At 49.1% G+C, this 15,304-nt stretch overlaps 1 protein-coding gene across 1 annotated transcript in view; it reads left to right on the plus strand.

Moving 5' to 3' along the window:
- The first annotated feature begins 5,277 nt into the window (after positions 1 to 5,277).
- SH3GL1 (SH3 domain containing GRB2 like 1, endophilin A2) overlaps positions 5,278 to 15,304 on the plus strand; it is a 77,354-nt gene continuing 67,327 nt past the window's right edge. The window contains exon 1 of the mRNA XM_073544550.1: positions 5,278 to 5,556. Within this exon, the coding sequence (XP_073400651.1) occupies positions 5,512 to 5,556 (45 nt within the window). The 5' untranslated portion in view covers positions 5,278 to 5,511. The remainder of the gene's footprint in view (positions 5,557 to 15,304) is intronic.

Below are 15,304 nucleotides of genomic sequence, written 5' to 3' on the forward strand. Positions count from 1 at the left end.
GGCGGCCCTGTAAATAGACTGCTGTATTTACATTATATTGTTGATACTGCTGCGTATAGTCGCAGTACATTATATATACAGTATATGATGCACAGCAGTATCACCTATAATGTACTGTATATAGACTGCGCTATATACATTATATAGGTGATACTGCGATTATATACAGCGGTAGAAGCCAGTATCACTTATATATTGTATATACAGCAGTCTATATACATTCTATAGGTGCAACTGCTGTGTATACATAAAAAAAAGTTTTCATCTTGGTGCTCACCCAGGTCACTGAGATGGGGGGAGGTTGAAGAGATGAGATGGGTCCACTGTCCAACATTAGTGGTGAAGAGGGGAGGATCCCTGGAATTGGTGAGTGTTCTCTGACGGCGGCTTTTTCAAATTTCTAACTTGGCCCTGTGTGCACACACGGCCTCTTGCTTGCCGGCGTTGTCAAAGGCGGCAGCCGTGCACACGCACGAACGAGAGCCGTAGCCGTGCTCGTGCACTGACGCGGGCAGTCACAGATTTTCTCAGTGCGTGCAACTAGAGAGCGTGCCAACACAGGGCCTTCACGCAGATTGCCCACAGGGTATCTGCCTGCCTTGGCAGATGCCCAATCTGGGCCTGATCAAGATCTTTGGAGATGGACTTGTAACCTTGAGATTGTTGATATCTTTCAACAATTTTGGTTCTCAAGTCCTCACAGTTCTCTTCTCTTTCTGTTCTCCATGCTTAATGTGGCACAGAGACACAATGCAAAGACTGAGTCAACTTCTCCAGTTTTTATCTGGTTTCAGGTGTTATTTTCATATTGTCCCCACCTGTTACTTGCCACAGGTGATTTTGAACAACCATCACAAGCTTGAAAACAAAGTTGTTTAGCCACAATTTTGGAAAAGTACAAACAATTTTGTCCTGGCCATTTTGGGAGGTTTTGTGTGAAATGATTTCCAATTTGCTGTTTTTGCTCGGTTTTTTTTTTGTGAATTTCCAATACACACAAAGGAAATAAACATATCTATAACAAATCGTGTAACTGCAATAATTTTCTGGAACAATTTCAAGGGTGCCAACACTTTCAGCCCTGACTGTACCATAATTCTATAGAAATTGTATATTCACTTTAAATTTACCTAGCCCACTGCTTGCATTTTACTATTCAGTTAAAAGGATTGTCCAATATTCACAGCATCGAGGATATTTGATTTCTGGTTGTCACACCTCTAAGACCGGTGAAGTTTGCGGTTGTGTTCGAATGGATCAATGGTCATTCATGTGCCGTGTTGTCCCATCCAAATTCCATGGAACTAGTGAGCGTGTAAAGAATTGTGGTCATAATAATGTGTATTATTAACATCCAATCTCGTTCTATACTTGTTCTGTACATGTTACAAGAAGATTGGTGCAACTATGAGACCAATGTCATTACAAATCTTACAGCATTGACTATACAAGAGTCGATGCTTGCAGTAAATATGACTGGAGGCTCAATGTCAGTTTTCAGCACCAAGTGAGGTATGATCCATGATAGAAAGAAAATAGAAATTGATCTTGTTAAAAGTGTCAGGCTGGAGTCACACACAACCATTAAAAAATCGGTCCCATTTTAACGGTACGAAATCGCACAAAGAATTCTTGGCCAGATATCCGTCTGTCATCCCATTTTCCGGCAAGGAACCAATTTTAATCGCATCTAATTGACATCCAATGCCAATGCCTGATGCCCTATCCTGTAGACCTGGAGAAGTCTTGCGATTTAATCGCAAGTCACACGTGTGGTGCGTTTTCCATGCTTTTTTTATTGCATCCATAGACTTGCATTGGGGAATCCGATCCGAAAATCGGTGACAATCGCAGCATGCTGCGATTGTCTCGGTCCGAGGATCGGATGTGATAAAAAATCGCATGATGTGAGCAGCACCATAGAATAACATGGGTTCGAATGCAATGTGATTTTTTATCGCATTGCATTCGACCGTTTTAATCGCTAGTGTGACTCCGGCCTCATTGAATAAACCACTGGTTGATTCGCCCAGTTCTGGCTTTAGTGCAAGGAGAGGACAGTGTAGAGGTGGAAATATTACAGACGTAAGCCAGACTAAATGAAAGGGTTGTAATTACAGGAATTCCTGGAAATAAAGCAAAACTGACATTAAAATGTAAATGGTTATAAAGTACCAAACGAGGATCTCTGGAAAATTACATGGTGTGTCCAATAATCTCTAAGCATCAAACCATTAAAAGGCTTATGTACCGCCCACCACCCCATTATCTGAACGCAAGGAAGAGTGTGAACTTGTGCTAATTGTGCAGTAACAAGTTGTCATCTATCCTCCGTCCTGTCTTCCAGCACAGGGTTAAAATTGCTCCGACTCCTGGCTTCATGGCTTCATCATAGATGCTGGATCCAGATTCCCAAGAAAATCCCACCAACCCAAGATTGTGAAAGAAAGGCACAAAACACTTTTATTGGATGTTAAATTGAGTGAATTTTATTCCAAATCTCATCATTATTATTTCATTCAGTGTCTGAAATTTAGAATCAGCCAATTACTATGAAGAAGACACTGAAAATGGCAGAACCCCCGACTCACGAAGAATCGTCCTTCAGCACTCAGGAGAGGAAAAACCCCCTGTAGTGGAAACCTCTAGGGAACCATGGCTGCAGGACTGCCCTTCCCTTGGGCTTAGAAGGTTAATGCCAACATGTAACAGCAAATTGTACCAGAATTTGTACATTGCGTCATATTTGTTATGGAGAAGCCTAATGCGACCTCTCCAGGCCGTACATAAAGGTGAAGGCGGCGAGCACCGGACGTGAGGGAGATCTGCCTGCAACATCTGTCACCCCATTGATCTGGCTGGCTAGGCGCTATGGCTGATCTGGCTGGCTAGGCGGTATGGCTGATCTGGCTGTCTAAGCGGTATGGCTGATCTGGCTGGCTAGGCGCTATGGCTGATCTGGCTGGCTAGGCGGTATGGCTGATCTGGCTGGCTAGGCGGTATGGCTGATCTGCCTGGCTAGGCGGTGTCCCCTTCCTCCCATTGTGGAGTGATGAAGCTCCAGGTCTCCAGACACATCAAGTATGGCTCCTCCTACGGCTGAATGACTTGTGGTTCTGGAATCTTCTCCTGCATCATATGCGTTTGTGACATCGGCGCAGTTACCATAGTTACCACAGATGTTTAATACTGTTGTTTCATTGGCTAGAAAGTCCCGCTTAGTGTTCAAAAGAATTAACCCTTGAATGACTGGCATTGTGCCTTTCTCCAGAAGCCTGTAAAATAAACTTGTCACTAGGCAGGACCATTATCATTATTATATTTTAAAGTTGCCCCAACCAAAGTCTGATTACTGATCGCATCTACAGATTTGATGTGTAAAACGCACAATAATTCCCTTAGTACAGAGGAGTCCCTAGCGAATGAATGATACAGAGGTTATTGCACCTAGATATAGGACGCTATAAGGGGGCACACACTGTATATAGGAGGCTAGGTGTGGGCACATACTGTACATAGGAGGTTACATAAGGACTCACATTGTATATAGGAGGCTATGTGCGAGTCATACTGTATACAGGATATAAAAGGGTTCACATGCTATATGGGGGCTCATACTCTATACAGGAGGCTATGTGTGGGTTGATACTGTATATAGGCTATATGGGGGCTCACAATCTATACAGGTGGCTTCATAAGGGCTCACACTGTATATAGGGGCTCGTACATATAGGAGGTTATGTGGAGGCTCACGCTGTATATAGGATTCTATGTGTGGACTCATATTGTACAAAGAAGGCTATAAAAGGGCTCACATGGCCCACCTGTCCACGTCTTCCTTTACACGCTGCTACACTACTGAATGGATTTCCATATTGGTTAAAATAAAGGACTTTTAACTTTTAAGGAATCGCTGAGTGCTGCCTTTCTACTTTCTGCAAGATTGCATGGGATCATACTGTATATAGAAGCATATGTGTGGGCTCACATGGTATATAGGAGGCTACATAGTGGCTCACACTGTATATAGGAGGTCATATGGGGGCTCATACCATATTTAGGAAGCTATATTGGGGTTTACACTGTATATTGGAGGCTATGTGCGGGCTCATACTAAATATGAGGCTATTTGCAGGTTCATACTGTATATAGGAGGCTATATATGGGCTCACACTGTAAATATAAGGCAACATATGGGTTCACATCGTATATAGGAGGTTATATGGGGGCTCATACTGTATACAGGGTATATGCGGGCTCTTACAGTATATAAGGAGCTATGTGCAGGCTCATACTGTATATAGAAGGCTATGTGTGGCCTCATTCTGTATATAGGAGGCCATATAGGGGCTCATACCGTATTTAGGGAGCTGCGCAGCCGTCAAAGTTAGACGGCTGTGGACAGCTCCGAGAAGGCTCCCAGGCCCCAGCGCTGACGTGTGCGCCACAGAACACAGTATTTTACTGCACGATCAGCAGAAACACAAGAGCGGGTCCCCGGGACTGCGGGCCCCTCTGTGTACTGCTGCTCACCAGGCCCCATACAGCAGTAAGGGCACTAATGCCCTGATGGCAGCCCTGGCCCTTAGACAAGTGGGACATCTTCAGCATGGCCACTCTGGGAAACCAAGAGCCCTCCATGCAAGTCAGGATGTCTCCAAGCCCCCTGCGAATGGTCTCTAGGTCCTGGGGGTGGCATGGACTCCTAAGGGAGGCAGGGGCACGCAGTAGGCGCCGGCCACTGCCGCCCGCTCCCCGGAGTCACCCACGCCACACACACTCATGGCACAGCCACACACCCAACAACTACACACTCAGGACGCGCTCACATTCAGGACCCGGTCACACGCAGGACGCGCTCACACTCGGGAGCCAGTCACACTCGGGAGCCAGTCACACGCAGGACCCGGTCACACGCAGGACGCGCTCACACGCAGGACGCGCTCACACGCAGGACGCGGTCACACGCAGGACGCGGTCACACGCAGGACCCGGTCACACGCAGGACGCGCTCACACGCAGGACGCGCTCACACGCAGGACCCGGTCACACGCAGGACGCGCTCACACGCAGGAGCCGGTCACACTCAGGAGCCAGTCACACGCAGGACGCGCTCACACGCAGGACCCGGTCACACGCAGGACCCGGTCACACGCAGGACCCGGTCACACTCAGGACGCGCTCACACTCAGGACCCGGTCACACGCAGGACCCGGTCACACGCAGGACGCGCTCACACGCAGGACCCGGTCACACGCAGGACGCGCTCACACGCAGGACCCGGTCACACTCAGGAGCCAGTCACACGCAGGACGCGCTCACACTCAGGACCCAGGCACACGCAGACCCCACGCTCCGTGATTGCTTCCACCCTCCCCCGTTTCCTCTCCCATACCGGAAGTGAGCGCTTGCCATGTAATTTCCTGAGCCGGGAGCCCCGAAAGGCTCTAAGTTTGTTTTTTCCCTTCCCCGACTGTCGGACTCTGCGCTCGCGCTCCCCAGGCCGGAGCCATGTCTGTAGCGGGGCTGAAGAAGCAGTTCTACAAGGCCAGTCAGGTAGGAGAGGGCTCCGCGGACAGGGCGCTGCCGCCAGCCCGGAGCCACAGGCGGTCACTGGGGCAGAGCAGACCCCGCAGCGGCTGGGAGAGGCCTCCATAGTGCAGGGGCGCCCAGCTGTTCCTGGGAGGTCGGGGGCCACAGCTGGCGATAACGTGCCTCCTTTCCCAGGACGTCTCCCAGTAGAATGGCGTCTCCTGCCCGCTCTTCCTTGGCTGTGCACAGTGTTCCTGGGAGGTCGGGGGCCACAGCTGGCGATAACGTGCCTCCTTTCCCAGGACGTCTCCCAGTAGGATGGCGTCTCCTGTCCGCTCTTCCTTGGCTGTGCACAGTGTTCCTGGGAGGTCGGGGGCCACAGCTGGGGATAACGTGCCTCCTTTCCCTGGACGTCTCCCAGTAGGATGGCGTCTCCTGCCCGCTCTTCCTTGGCTGTGCACAGTGTTCCTGGGAGGTCGGGGGCCACAGCTGGCGATAACGTGCCTCCTTTCCCTGGACGTCTCCCAGTAGGATGGCGTCTCCTGCCCGCTCTTCCTTGGCTGTGCACAGTGTTCCTGGGAGGTCGGGGGCCACAGCTGGCGATAACGTGCCTCCTTTCCCAGGACGTCTCCCAGTAGAATGGCGTCTCCTGTCCGCTCTTCCTTGGCTGTGCACAGTGTTCCTGGGAGGTCGGGGGCCACAGCTGGCGATAACGTGCCTCCTTTCCCTGGACGTCTCCCAGTAGGATGGCGTCTCCTGCCCGCTCTTCCTTGGCTGTGCACAGTGTTCCTGGGAGGTCGGGGGCCACAGCTGGCGATAACGTTCCTCCTTTCCCAGGACGTCTCCCAGTAGAATGGCGTCTCCTGTCCGCTCTTCCTTGGCTGTGCACAGTGTTCCTGGGAGGTCGGGGGCCACAGCTGGGCATAACGTGCCTCCTTTCCCTGGACGTCTCCCAGTAGGATGGCGTCTCCTGCCCGCTCTTCCTTGGCTGTGCACAGTGTTCCTGGGAGGTCGGGGGCCACAGCTGGCGATAACGTGCCTCCTTTCCCAGGACGTCTCCCAGTAGGATGGCGTCTCCTGTCCGCTCTTCCTTGGCTGTGCACAGTGTTCCTGGGAGGTCGGGGGCCACAGCTGGCGATAACGTGCCTCCTTTCCCAGGACGTCTCCCAGTAGAATGGCGTCTCCTGCCCGCTCTTCCTTGGCTGTGCACAGTGTTCCTGGGAGGTCGGGGGCCACAGCTGGCGATAACGTGCCTCCTTTCCCAGGACGTCTCCCAGTAGGATGGCGTCTCCTGTCCGCTCTTCCTTGGCTGTGCACAGTGTTCCTGGGAGGTCGGGGGCCACAGCTGGGGATAACGTGCCTCCTTTCCCTGGACGTCTCCCAGTAGGATGGCGTCTCCTGCCCGCTCTTCCTTGGCTGTGCACAGTGTTCCTGGGAGGTCGGGGGCCACAGCTGGCGATAACGTGCCTCCTTTCCCTGGACGTCTCCCAGTAGGATGGCGTCTCCTGCCCGCTCTTCCTTGGCTGTGCACAGTGTTCCTGGGAGGTCGGGGGCCACAGCTGGCGATAACGTGCCTCCTTTCCCAGGACGTCTCCCAGTAGAATGGCGTCTCCTGTCCGCTCTTCCTTGGCTGTGCACAGTGTTCCTGGGAGGTCGGGGGCCACAGCTGGCGATAACGTGCCTCCTTTCCCTGGACGTCTCCCAGTAGGATGGCGTCTCCTGCCCGCTCTTCCTTGGCTGTGCACAGTGTTCCTGGGAGGTCGGGGGCCACAGCTGGCGATAACGTTCCTCCTTTCCCAGGACGTCTCCCAGTAGAATGGCGTCTCCTGTCCGCTCTTCCTTGGCTGTGCACAGTGTTCCTGGGAGGTCGGGGGCCACAGCTGGGCATAACGTGCCTCCTTTCCCTGGACGTCTCCCAGTAGGATGGCGTCTCCTGCCCGCTCTTCCTTGGCTGTGCACAGTGTTCCTGGGAGGTCGGGGGCCACAGCTGGCGATAACGTGCCTCCTTTCCCAGGACGTCTCCCAGTAGGATGGCGTCTCCTGTCCGCTCTTCCTTGGCTGTGCACAGTGTTCCTGGGAGGTCGGGGGCCACAGCTGGCGATAACGTGCCTCCTTTCCCAGGACGTCTCCCAGTAGGATGGCGTCTCCTGCCCGCTCTTCCTTGGCTGTGCACAGTGTTCCTGGGAGGTCGGGGGCCACAGCTGGCGATAACGTGCCTCCTTTCCCAGGACGTCTCCCAGTAGGATGGCGTCTCCTGTCCGCTCTTCCTTGGCTGTGCACAGTGTTCCTGGGAGGTCGGGGGCCACAGCTGGCGATAACGTGCCTCCTTTCCCTGGACGTCTCCCAGTAGGATGGCGTCTCCTGCCCGCTCTTCCTTGGCTGTGCACAGTGTTCCTGGGAGGTCGGGGGCCACAGCTGGCGATAACGTGCCTCCTTTCCCAGGACGTCTCCCAGTAGGATGGCGTCTCCTGTCCGCTCTTCCTTGGCTGTGCACAGTGTGAACCATCAGGACCGGGGTGAGTGGGGGTCTCCAGCCTCGTCGCCCCCACAGAGGATGATGGCTGGTCGGATGGCATTACTTTGCTGTATCCTTTTGTGCTCCAGGAGATGAGGAGCTGTCAGCGGTTTCTCCATCTGCCCACTGATAACTGCTGAGCGGTCGGGATGGCGGCAGCCCTACAGCGTATGCTCGAGGAGGTGACGGCGTATGCTAGTGACACTGCCAGGCGTAGCATACTGCTGGCCTATCCTCAGGGCGCAGTCAGACGGCTGGAGAAATTAGACCAAGATTAAAACATACTGCGCCTAGGGTTTCTCTTTACAATTTTAAACAATGGCAGTAACCTTATCTGTCTGCTGACAGGGCGCGTTTTTTTTTTTTTCAGGAAACGCTTTACCGTAAGTTTTATTGGCGCCATTTTGCCGTACTTTTTAGGGTAGGTGCACTCGGGGTCGGTAAACGCTGCGAGTTGGACGCTGTGTACTTGTGCAGCGTCCAGATGTTACGGCATAGTGGGTCTCAAGATATTCCCTGCCCAGTATGCGTCCACAGACGCCCGCAGCTCACCTGTGGAGACGGACATGAGGCGCGTCTTTCCAGACCGCAGCATGTCTATCTTGTGGAGATGTGAGCCTCCAAGATATACATTGTATGGCTGAAATTTAGGACGCGGTGATGCCTCACAGTTCAGTGATCACAGATCAGATTAGAAAAAACTTTTTGACAGTTAGGCTAAGTGCACACGTACCGAAACTCTCTCAGAAATTACCGCAAGAATTCCGGAATTCCAGTCCGCGGGAAAATCGCATTTTAAATTCCCGCGATATTCCCGCGGAAAAACTAGCATTTTGCAAGCGTATTTAGCTTGCAAAATGCTAGCGTTCTCCAAGCGATCTGTAGCATCGCTTGGAGAACTGATTGACAGGTTGGTCACACTCGTCAAACAGTGTTTGACGAGTGTGACCAACTTTTTTACTATTGAGGCCGCCTATGCAGCATCAGTAGTAAAAGATAGAATGTAAAAAAAAAAAAAATACTGTTATTCTTACCTTCCGACGTCCCGCACAGGCGTTCCCAGTAATCCTTTGCGAAAATGCCCGCGATGATGTCCGTTCTCGCGGGATCGCGACGTCTCGCGGTAATTCGCGATGACCGCGAGACTTCGCGATCCCGGGCATTTTCGCAAAGGATTACTGGGAGCGTGGAGAGAGGCGGGAAGGCTGCGCGGGACGTCGGAGGGTGAGAATAATATTTTTTTATTTTAAATTCTATTTTTTACAGGGATATGGTACCCAGAGCCCGGAGGACAGTCTCCTCTCCTCCGGACCGTGGGTACCATCCGCAATTGTTCTGCTTACTTTTCGCATGGTGTGCACAGCCACATGCGGAAAGTAAGCAGAACAATGCATTCCTATGGGTGCGGGATCGCCGCGATTCCGCAAAATAATGAGCATGCTGCGTTTTTTACCGCGAAGCGATTCCGCCGCGGTAAAAACCACAGCATTAGCACAGCATTGCGGAATCCCATAGGAATGCATGGGATGCTTATTTTTCACGGCAAAATCGCGCGGTTAAAACTGCCGCGGAAACGCGAAAAAAAAGCCACGCGTGAACTCAGCCTTAGAGTGATCAATGAGTGGAACAGGCCGACATGAGAGGTGGTGAGTTCTCCTTCAATGGAAGTCTTCAAACAGAGGCTGGACAGACATCTGACTGGGATGATTTAGCGAATCCTGCTTTGAGCAGGGGGTTGGACCAGATGGCCCAGGAGGTCCCTTCCAACTCTACCATTCTATGAGGATTAGCCTGTGTTCAATAGCTGGCAGCGAACATGTGCTGCGTCCAAAGCGCTGCCAATTCCTGATCGTTTGCACATACCCTCAATCAAATTCTCACTTCAAATTTTTTTTGGGGGGGTCGTGAGGTGACCAAATGCAGCAGTTCAATTCTTTAACCCAATGGCAAGCATTCCCAGTGGGCTCTGGATATAAGCCCACCCCATCCCATGCAGATGCCTGCTGTGTTATACAGCCACCGTCTGACTGAAACAGCAACGACCAGAGTGCGCTCTGAGAGTGGCATCGCTTGTTCGCTCTCTCCCATGAGAACCCCATGATTTGATCAAGGGGTACCGATGAGTTGTCATGGCATCTAGGGGCCAGCTGAAGACCCCCATTTCTGACTCCTGTACTATATACTGCAATACTGTGGTATTGCAACACATATAGTATTCACAGAGGACTTCACATTCGCTAAGGAGGCTATGAAATAAAGTAAAAATATATAGAAGTTTAAACCTTTCCCATTTAAAAAAAAAAAAAAAAATACAAAAATGAACATATTTGATATCACCCTGTCCAAAAAGTCCAATCCTTTTCTTTTATCTTCTTTTGACCGGTTAAAAAATATATAGATATTATACATTCTGCATACGCACACACGGCCGAAAGTGTTGGCACCCTTGAAATTGTTCCAGAAAATTGTTGTAATTACATGTTTTGTTATACCCATGTTTACTTCCTTTGTGTATTGGAACAAGACAAAAAAAAAAAGGAATAACAGTCTAATTGGAAATAATTTCACAGAAAAACCCCAAAATGGGCTGTGCAAATCTGTTGGCACCCTCAACTTAATATTTGGTTGCACCCCCTTTGGAATAAATATCCTCAATCAATCTCTTCCTATAACCATCAATAAGCTTCTTGCACCTCTCAACTGGAATTTTGGACCACTTTTCTTCTGCAAACTGCTCCAGATCTCTCTTATCTGTATCAGTCCCTTCTCCCAACAGCAATTTTAAGATCTCTTCACAGGTTTTCAAATGGACATAGACATGGACTCATTACTGCCCACTTCAGAACTCTCCAGCTCTTTGTTTCCATCCATTTCTGAGTGACCTCGGACACAAACCCAGCTTTCTGACACTGGGCACTACATTGTGACCTAAAAATCTTTTGCTCTTCAGATTTTATGATGTCTTGCACACAGTCAAGTCACCCAGTGCCAGAGGCAGAAAAACAGCCCCAAGACATCTTTGAACCTCCTCCATATTTGACTGTAGGTACTTTGTTCTTTTCTTTGTAGGCCTCATTCTATTTTTGGTAAACAGTAGAATGATGTGCTTTACAAAAACTCTATGTTGGTCTCATCTGTCCACAAGACGCCTTCCCAGACATATTTAGACTCGCATACTTTTTGGCAAACTGCAGTCTAGCTTTTTTATGTCTTTGTGCAGTGTCGCACTGGAGTATCGGGCCCATCAGAGAAAAGTTAGTTTTGGGGCTCACTCTGCAGTTATATAGAAATGGTACAAGATGAGCAATTTTATTTCAAAAGGATGTAACATCAAACTTAGTGTATATTAACCAATAAATAACCATTTTAATTTATTGAATAACAAAATAAAGAAACACTCCTGGCAAAACAGAAACCCATTTCTCATTTAAAGGGGTTGTCTTGTCTTAAAGGGAGTCTGTCACCTCATTTTCGTCCTATGAGATGCGGCCACCGCATTCAGGGGCTTATATACTGCATTCTGTAATGCTGTAGATAAGCCCCTGATGTAGCCTGAAAGAGAAGAAAAACAAGTTAGATTATACTCGGCGGGAGCGGTGGGTGTCGCGGTCCGGTCCGGCGTCCTTCTTCTTACTTCTGCTGCAGCTCCTGCACAGGCGTACTTTCTCTGCGTCCTTGGGTCTAAAATAAATTTTCTGTGAAAAAAAGTAAAATTTTCATTTTTTTTTTCCTTCCACATTGCTTCAGTTCTCGTATAGTACCTGAAGGGTTAATAAACTTCTACAATGTTAAAATGTGGTTTTGAGCACCTTGAGGGGTGCAGTTTTTAGAATGGAGTCACTTTTGGGTATTTTATGTCCTATAAGCTCCTCAGTGACTTTAAATGTGATGTGGTCCCTAAAATTTTGTTGTAAAAATGAGAAATCGCTGGTCAACTTTTAACCCTTATAACTTCCTAACAAAAAAAATGTTTCCAAAATTGTGCTGATGCAAAGTACACATGTAAGAAATGTTATTTACCAAGTATTTTGTGGGATATAACTCTCTGGTTTAAGGGCACAAAAATAAAAAGTTTGAAAATTGCAAAATTTAAAATTTTTTGCCAAATTTCCATTTTTTTCATAAATAAATGCAAGACATATCAAACAAATGTTACCACTAACATGAAGTACAATATGTCACAAGAAAACAATACCAGAATCACCGGGATCCATGGAAGTGTTCCAGAGTTATTAACTCATAAAGGGACAGGGGTCAGAATAGTAAAATTTGGCCTGGCCATTAAGGTCAAAATTGGCTCGGTCACTATGGGGTTAAGGTTCACATTCTTAAAAGTGTAAGTCCCATAAATGGAACCTGCATCTATTGTGAGGACGGCGCCTGTCACACACTGCTGTCCATGGTGAGGGAGGCTGAATCCTGGCCATCTCCCCACTAACAGCGAAACAGATGCCGGTCTTATTTCTGACACCCCCTGTGAGTGTGCCACTAATGTGCAATATGGGAATACTCACATCTGCAACACAATGAGTAGTATTCAATAGGAAAACCATGAGCTCTGGGAATATAACCTTTTCCGAATTAGATAACTTGTCACCAAGCCATCTCCGCACACTCTCGGCACCCGCTGAGCAATACCACCGCACATAATGAGCTCAGGATGATGCGGCACACCCTTACAGCAGCACACCCACCTCGCCCTATAGTTTCCTATAGTCTGCATACACTACGAAACACCTGACTACAACCTTGGCGTACGAGGAGATTATGCACTTGTAGTTGGCACAGCCATATTAAACTTACATAGCAGCATATAGAATCAGTGTGAATGCAGAATGTGCCACAAAATGGGGTCTAAATGACAATGCTAAAGACGAATGTTGCATCAATAGGGAGATCGGTCAGCTTATTGTATGGTGTCGGGTGAGAAAGTGGGTCTGCTTTACAGACTCACCCAGGAGAGCCGACAGATCCACTATATACTGCACGGTACGGGTCACACCCTCTGTATACTACACGGGACACGTCCTCTATATACTGCACCACACACGGGACACATCCTCTATATGCTGCACCACACACGGGACACGTCCTCTATATACTGCACCACACGGGACACGTCCTCTAAATACTACACCACACACGGGACACATCCTCTATATGCTACACCACACGGGACACATCCTCTATATACTACACCACACGGGACACGTCCTCTATATACTACACCACACGGGACACGTACTCTATATACTACACCACACACGGGACACGTCCTCTATATACTACACCACACACGGGACACGTCCTCTATATACTACACCACACACGGGACACGTCCTCTATATACTACACCACACACGGGACACGTCCTCTATATACTACACCACACACGGGACACGTCCTCTATATACTACACCACACACGGGACACGTCCTCTATATACTACACCACACACGGGACACGTCCTCTATATACTACACCACACACGGGACACGTCCTCTATATACTACACCACACACGGGACACGTCCTCTATATACTACACCACACACGGGACACGTCCTCTATATACTACACCACACACGGGACACGTCCTCTATATACTACACCACACACGGGACACGTCCTCTATATACCACACCACACACGGGACACGTCCTCTATATACCACACCACACACGGGACACGTCCTCTATATACCACACCACACACGGGACACGTCCTCTATATACTACACGGGACACGTCCTCTATATACTGCACCACACACGGGACACGTCCTCTATATCGGACCTGGGCAAAGTGAGACAGCCGTGGGGCTGGAAACCAGAGGCCCAGCCCACGGTCTGCACCGTGAACGCCGGCTTGCTGTCTCCATAGGCGCTGACTCCTTTTGGAGGAGGGGCCTCCGGCCACTTCCTCCACGAATCAGTGTATAAAATATCTGATGCAATGATGTCATTTCATTGCATCCGCTGTGTACTGCGGAGAGTCAGCGCATCGGAGGCAGAGAGAAGCAGAGCATCGGGGAATGGGACCTAGGTAAGTATGTGGTTTTCTTTTGTTTTTATTTTTTTTCATGTGTATGGGATGTTTGGGTGGCATGGTGCTGCATATGGGGCTGACATCCGCATGCTGCTGCATATGGGGGTGATATTCTGAATATGGTGCTGCATATGGGGGTGATAGTCTGAACATGGTGCTGCATATGAGGGTGCATGCTGCTCATGGTGCTGGCTATGGGGGGCGTCGTGCTGCCCATGGGGAGGCTATGGGGGCCTAATGCAGTGTAGGCTGTGTGGGGCTCATGCTGCGTATGGATGAGGCTGTTTGGGGCTCCTGCCCAATATGGGGGAGGAAGGTGTGGGGTTCTTACAGTATATAAGGGGCTGTGGGGGAGGCCTTATACGTTATACAGAAGGGACTGTACTCAGGTTCAAACGATATATAGTGGGATGTCAGCATAGTTGTGGTCAGTATTAAGTGATACAATTAATATTAATAGAATTATCAATAATATATTAATGAGTAGAATTAATTTCGTCCTATTAGTTCGGCCCTCCACAACAGGCACGGTCTCTCATGTGGCCTCTCGGAAAAATTGATAGCCCGCCCCTGCTCTATATACTACATAACACACAGAAGTGCTGCCCTTTCCTCTGGTTTATAATATCACTCAGGCCTATTTTTTGCTATCACTAATGTAGGTTCTGTGTGTGTAGTAAAATACTTAGGCTGTGTTCACACACAGCATTTTTTTAGCGGTTTTTATCGCGGTTTTCACTATAAAACCGCTATAAAACCGCTAAAAATAAAGGTGCACAGTCATTTCTATGCATTTTGCACTTTTTGTGCACATTGATGCGTTTTTTACTGCAAAAAAACCGCATCTCGGTAAAAACCGCAGCATGCACATTAATTTTGCGTTTTTTCCGCGGTTTAGGCTTCTCCCATGCTTTTAGAAACCGCTGCGGTAAAAAACGCATCAAAACCGCGCAAAAACCGCCGCGGAAAAATAGGTGCGGTTTCTGGGAAGGGATTCAGGTTTTTGTGCAGAAATTTTCTGCAACGTGTGCACATACCCTTACTGGTGGCTGTATCCTACTGCTTCCGGCAAGGAAGATGACCGAATCAGCGGCAGAAGACAGTGACTGCTACGTATTTTATTACACAGAGGAACGTACAATACTGATACCGCTCCTGTGGTGAAATAAAAATACACCAGTTATACTTTAACCCCTTAAGGACCAAGGGTA

This window comes from Dendrobates tinctorius, unplaced genomic scaffold, assembly GCF_039654945.1.
Source record: "Dendrobates tinctorius isolate UK_male_01 unplaced genomic scaffold, ASM3965494v1 ptg000011l, whole genome shotgun sequence".
Classification (NCBI taxonomy): Eukaryota; Metazoa; Chordata; class Amphibia; order Anura; family Dendrobatidae; genus Dendrobates; species Dendrobates tinctorius.